At 46.0% G+C, this 6,302-nt stretch overlaps 1 protein-coding gene across 5 annotated transcripts in view; it reads right to left on the minus strand.

Annotated features, from left to right (window-relative positions):
- The window catches only part of EPHA6 (EPH receptor A6), a 1,018,620-nt gene extending 1,015,198 nt beyond the window's left edge, over nt 1–3,422 (minus strand). For 4 of the 5 annotated variants that reach the window (XM_086411211.1, XM_086411193.1, XM_086411202.1 and 1 more), the window contains exon 1: nt 1,872–3,422. In XM_086411211.1, the coding sequence (XP_086267337.1) occupies nt 1,872–2,247 (376 nt within the window). In that variant the 5' untranslated portion in view covers nt 2,248–3,422. The remainder of the gene's footprint in view (nt 1–1,871) is intronic. The other variant, XM_086411221.1, reaches the window with a different exon arrangement.
- Nucleotides 3,423–6,302: the final 2,880 nt, after the last annotated feature.

The following is a 6,302-nucleotide window of genomic DNA, read 5'->3' on the forward strand; positions in this document are numbered from 1 at the left end:
ACACAAATAAATTAGATATAACTGGTAAATCTTTTAGTTAAAATGTCTTGTAAAAGTATGAGAAAGCTATTAAAATAGATAAATAAAAATTACCGCAAGAGTTGACAAACAACTCCCCTATGCCCTTAAATTTAATATGAATTACTGAAAGGTCATACTTTAATACTTGAGACACTTTGGTAGAATGGCTCTTTACTCATTTGAAGAGTGTAACATGTTTTATTTTTGGTAGTATTCTCAGGGCCTAGGATGGTTACTGGAACTTTGAAAATATAAATGTTGATTTAGGGACATGATTGAAAGGATATAACTGTTAAAATATTCCTAGCCAACTTGACTTTAAGTGTATACTTCTTTAGAAGCCCTAGAGACATTTAGTATAACATAAATGTCTGATTTTCCAATTACTAAAAATCGTTTCTCCTTTCAATAAAAAGGTCAAGTAATTACATGTTATTTTAAACAATGTTCAATTTTCAGAGGTAAATTAAGTAACTACTTCCTTTGATATTTAATGCCAGTAGTCCTTGAAACCAAATAAGGGATGTGTGTGAAGGTATACACCTCCATAGGAGAGCATGGCACTATAGGTGGTACTTATAGAATACAGTTTCAAAGGCAAGATGGTTGTGTATGGTTTTCAAGCTGACATATGCATTTGTGATTGCAATCTGGAGGTTAAAAAAAAAAAAAAAGACAAAGACTTAGAAAAGCATGTCAAAAGTACCAGTTACATAAAGAGAACTGAATATTGATTCTAAATTATTCTAACAAACTGGCTGTATATGTTTATAACAAAAAAGAAAGCTGTGCTGTTCTAATTTCCTTCTCTCTTAACCTTCTCACCCTCGCAAAGAAAGCCCACATTTTCATGCCATCTGACCTCTATTTATATACCTGCAAATTATTTCGAGATCTTGTATGTTGAATGGTAACTCTAATTTAAGTTTTATATTTGAGGTGTTTTAAAAGTGTGACGTAACAGGTGACACCGGCGGTCATCACAGTGCCAGTGAGAGCATCCAGCCAGGTACATGCTGGAAAACTTTTATGGTTGTTCCTCTCTCAGTCTAGGAAGATTAAGATTATGGAAGTGGTTTTTTTAATATAGATCTTTAAATATTCACAGCAGAAATCCAATGAGTATGTCTCATAAAGATTGTTGGCTAGAAAGCAAAAAAACAAAAGTCAAAAATTCTCAGTGCTTTCCATTCGGTAAACCTCATCTTCACTTTACCACTTTACCTGACTTTAGGCATAGAATATTCACAACTTCTTAATTCACACCTAATAACACCCCCACCCCCGGCCCCTTCGGGCATCTGGGCTGGAAACAATTCGGAATAATTTCTAAATGTCTACTACATTCGGTCGGGATGGGGTAAAGGGGTTGCAGCTGGGCGAGGGTTTGGTTTATCGAAGGCACAAGGCTGGTTATTTGGCCAGGGGCTACAGCGAGAACGATCTGCTTTCTTGCAGGCGTGCGGGAGAACCTACACGTTACCGTGCAGTGAGCGACCGCAAAGAGCCAGAAGTCTCCATTAAGCCTCTACCACAGAGCCTGACCTCCCGTGGAGACCGCGCAGGGGGAGCGGTCCCGCGGCCGCCAGTAGTGGGACCCAACTGCTGCTGATGCTCACGCATCCGTTTAAAGACATTTGGAAGCAGAAGAGACCGCAGTTCGTGAGGTCTCCGGCCCCAGGAACTGTGGACAGGCGATCTGGTGAGGAGACATCCTCGACCCCCTCGTGTGGAGAGCCCGGAGAAGCCCACCCCGAGACGAAGTTACCTGCCAAGAGGCGACCAACGCACCGGTCCTCGGAGCACCCACTTCCTCCCGCCCCATCTTGCTACTCCACCGGTCCCTTTACCTTGGTTGTTGGAGACGTGACTGCAGTCGCCCGGCCAAGCTGTCAGCAGAGGCAAGAAGAAACCAAATTGCAAAAGAAATTCCCGGACTTCGCTGCCCCCCATGGTTCTCCCAGGCTCTCTTCTCCTCCCCCTTAAAGAGAAGTGGCAGCAGCGCAGCCAGGTGTTCAGCGTCGGGTCCGAGTCCACGTCTTCTTCCTCCTCCTCTTCCTCCTCCACCCGGCCCACAGTGGGTGTCCCGGGGCGACCCCCGCGCGAGGCCCCGGGGGCAGGGCACGAAGGTCCAGGCTGCCCAGGTGCAGGCGCAGCTGCTTCGGAGGAGGACGCTGCTTGCGGCGCCAGGGAGCTCCTGGCGGCTGTAGGCGAGCGGAATTGCATCCACCGCCGTGTCCCGCTCGCGCGAGGACTATTCACTTGGGCCTGGGAGAGCGCGCGCGCAGGAGCGAGCTCGGGCTGTGGTTTGGGGGAGGGGAGCGAAGGGGCGGGGGAGGGCGCCTCACGGCGGGAATGGGGGGAGGGACGGCCAGGTGCGGCGGTGGCTCGGGCAGCTCTGCCGGTCTGAGCGCCTCTCCTAACTCAGAGTGGGCACTTGCAGAGCCAAAAGCCGGGCAGGCGCCGCAGCTGTGAGCGGGCGGGGGCCGCGGGAACTTTCCTCCGGCCAGTGCGGCGAGAGCCGAGCAACTGAGGAGGCTCCGCGGGGCCGCAAGGGGTCCGACCAAGCTACCGAGCTGCGCCCTCAGCTCCTAGCCTAGGTGGCGACGGCAGCGGCCCGCAGAGCGGACCCCTCCAACTCGGCCGCGTCTGCGCCGCGCTTCGGCCTTGGCAGCCTTTTCCCGGGCCTGTCTGAGGCCGCACTTAGTCTCCTAAGCACTTTCCTTCCCATTTCGCGGCAGCAACGTCCAGCGTTTTAGGGCTACTCTGCACCCTGCAGGGCTACCCTCGACTTCACATTTCCGCCGCCGGAGGGGGCGAGTGCTGTGGCCGAGCGCTCCGGGTCCGGGTTGAGCTTGGCGGCGGCGGACCAGCCTACCGCTCCTCAGCCTGGGTCGCCCAAACTTGCCCGGTAGGGCGAGAGCCTCAGCTTGGCGGCCGCCTCCGCAGCTAGTCCTAGGAGAGCGAAGGAAGGCAGCGAGCTTCAGAGGAGTCACCTCAGGCTGGAGAGGAGCGGGTGCACTGAGGTCTTGTCGTCACCATGCGGCCGCGACTTCACAGTGGAGGTCAAGAGCATGGTTGCAGCCGCAGGCGCCGGGATTTCGGGGGGCCCGGGACGCCTGCAGCGTGACGGCGTCGCACCGCAGACTCGGAGAAGCCCACGGGCTGAGCTATGCGTGGCCGCCTCCACAGACGCGCCGACTGCCTGCGAGCGGACAGCGATCCCCGCGGAAGCCGCCCCCTCGCGGCACCCACTCCCTCCCAGCGCTCCACGGCGCCGGCTGCCTGGTGGGACCACTCGGCCCTCGCCTCCAGTGCTGGGAGTTCGGAAAGGGGACAACACAGGTGCTAACAAGGAGGGGTCTCAGGGCGCCTAACCCTGACGTCCTCACCCCGCGGCCGAGGCGGACGTGGAGGGTAGGGCCCGAGCCGCAAGCGCCTCCCAGCTCCGCCAAGCCCGGCGCTGGCCCGCCCGGCTGCCGCCGCTGGGATGCTGCGAGTCCGGCGCTAGAGGGGGTTAGTAGACAGCAACAAAAAAATGCCTCCACTGCTCGCAGGTGGAAGAGGCTGGTCACGCTAGGAACCTCAGGAAGGAGGAAGAATGCGCCCAGGCTAAACTTAACACGTTTATGAAGGGCGCGCCAAGGAATCTGTGCCACTAGTGTGGGGGTTCCATAACAGTTTATTCGCTGTTGTTATTATAATCAGCATTTTAATTGAACGGACTTAGGGTTTTACAGTCGAGTGAGGTCGAAAATCCTACCTCAAAATTCATGAGAATATTTTTAAAAAATATTTATGACAGGGAAGAAAAGTAAACCCAGAAGAAGAAAAAAAAAACGATATTATGAAGTATATCTTTCTTCTCTAGGGCAGAGGGAGGGAAATGGCACAGTGGTAGGATTTGGGAAAGTAGTAAATGGAAGAGCAAAGGATCTGCGTTCGATGCTTACAAAATTCTGGAGGAGAAAACAGCCTTCCATTCGACGCGTTTTAGCGCTTCTATGTTTGTGTCACACACAGTTGAAGTGGTTCCAGTTATTGCTTTATAGTCAATGGGAGGCAAAGAGAAATACAGCAAAAAGATGCCCCACGTCTAAGTCGTGCAAGGGGAGAAATATGAAAGGCACATGATTTTGAGGTTGTGAGGAAGGCTTCCCATTGGTGACTGTACTTCCACTTTCTTTCGAAATTCAAACACTGCCTCTCTTTAAAGGTGTCCAAGCTAATTTAAAGGTATGCAGAAAACTTCTGAAAAGATAACCAAGTATGGAATTTATATATTAGTACTGAAAGGAATAAAATCTGATTTTGCTACTGATGCTACCACTCTTACTGATAGACTGTCAGTATCATTTGCAATATGCATTTGCAAACTCAGTTTACAATTTATAAACTGTAAAATTAAAAGATTACATTATAATATAAATCATTATGCTTAAATGTTCATAAAAGCGTTAGATGATTCAATAATTTATGTTTTGATTTAAAATAATCTTTATATTTACTGTCGAAGAATATAGCTTCATGACCTTTTTATAATTAAATTTTAATTCCTTATGTTTAAAAACATTTACAGTAAATAGTTTTATAGATGTCATTAACAACTCACTAAAAGAATAATTTTATCCAAAGACACTCCTTTTAAAATGGCTGTGTGCTCGGTTGCCTTAGTCGTTTCAGACTCTTTGAGACTTCATGGGCTGTAGCCCACCAGTCTCCTCTGTCCATGGTATTCTTCATGCAAGAATACTGGAGTGGGTTGCCAGTTCCTCCTCCAGGGGATCTCATCTACTCAGGGATCTGAACCTGCTCTGCCAGCGCTTCCTGCGTTGCAGGCAGTTTCTTTACCTACTGAGCCACCTGGGAAGCCTTTCATTTTTTACTTTCTCTTTTCCCTCTCCCCTTCCTTCCTTCCTCCATTCATTAGAGCCACTTCCTTCTAGCCTAATTTGAAAAGAATGTTATTGGTGTTCTGTTTACAATATAGTCTCTAAAATGTAATATTCAAGTGAAATATCAAAATTTAAGTTAAAACTTTGATATTAAGATATTTTTACTCTGGGTTTTGGGGGGAGACAACTTCTTTTTAATGATATTCTATTTTTCTAGTTTTCTGATAAACTGAAGGGTAGAATATGATTTATTAACTTAGAAATGCAAATTATGTTAATTTCTAAACTTGTAGTTTTTTAATTAACTAGACTTGCAAGATTTTCAAAATAGAATACTACTAAAAATAAGTTGTCTCCCCCGGAAACCCTAGAGTAAAAGTATTTTAATATCAAAGTTTTAACTTAAATTTTGATATTTTACTTGAATATTACATTTTAGAGACTATATTGTAAACAGAACACCAATAACATTCTTTTCAAATTAAGCTAGAAGGAAGTGGCTCTAATGAATGGAAGGAAGGAAAGAGGAAGGGTAGAGGAAATAGAGAAAGTAAAAAAAGAAAAGCTGATTCATTTCTAAGATTCATACTTATTTCCAAATCAAGGCACAATGTTTCCAATTAGGGTACAATTTCCAAATTATAGTACAATATCATGATATAAATGCTGTTATTTATTTCAGAGTGGTCACCAACTCAGTAAACATGAGTTTGAGTAAACTCCAGGAGTTGGTGATGGACAGGGAGGCCTGGCATGCTGCAGTCCATGGGGTCGCAAAGTATCCAACATGACTGAGCAACTGAACTGAACTGAACAATAAGAGCTGATAAACTTGGATTTCTATCTTCATCCCTACCTAAAAATTCACCTACAATTCACACTTTTGTTTGTTTAAATAAATCATAATCAAGTATGACATAATATATTGCTTACATGGCCAGATAGTTGAAAATCATATTCTGATTTTGGTCTTTAAGAAAGAAAATAATTTTTTTTTCTAAATATTAAAATACAATATGTTTCATGTGTTTAGGCACTGCTTATTGCATATCTAAAATATAATGGTATCTTAAAAATTCACCTCAAATAAGAATTGAAATATAATTTTCTTAACCTTTGACTAGAGTAAGATTCCATGGGTTTGATGTAATTATCAATACCAAGGACTTCCCTGGTGGTGCAGATGGTAAAGAATTTGTCTGTAATGCAGGAGACCCAGGTTCGATCCTTGGGTTGGGAAGATCCCCTGGAGAAGGAAATGGCAACCCACTCCAGTATTCTTGCCTGGAGAATTCCATGGACAGAAGAGCCTGTTGGGCTAGAGGCCATAGGATCAATTTCAAAACATGATTGTAAAAAGAATTATCTTAACCATTTGACCATCTG

The sequence above is a fragment of the Bos grunniens genome, chromosome 1 (assembly GCF_055505025.1).
Source record: "Bos grunniens cultivar Pamir isolate PY7600 chromosome 1, Bosgru_T2T1.0, whole genome shotgun sequence".
NCBI lineage: Eukaryota > Metazoa > Chordata > Mammalia > Artiodactyla > Bovidae > Bos > Bos grunniens.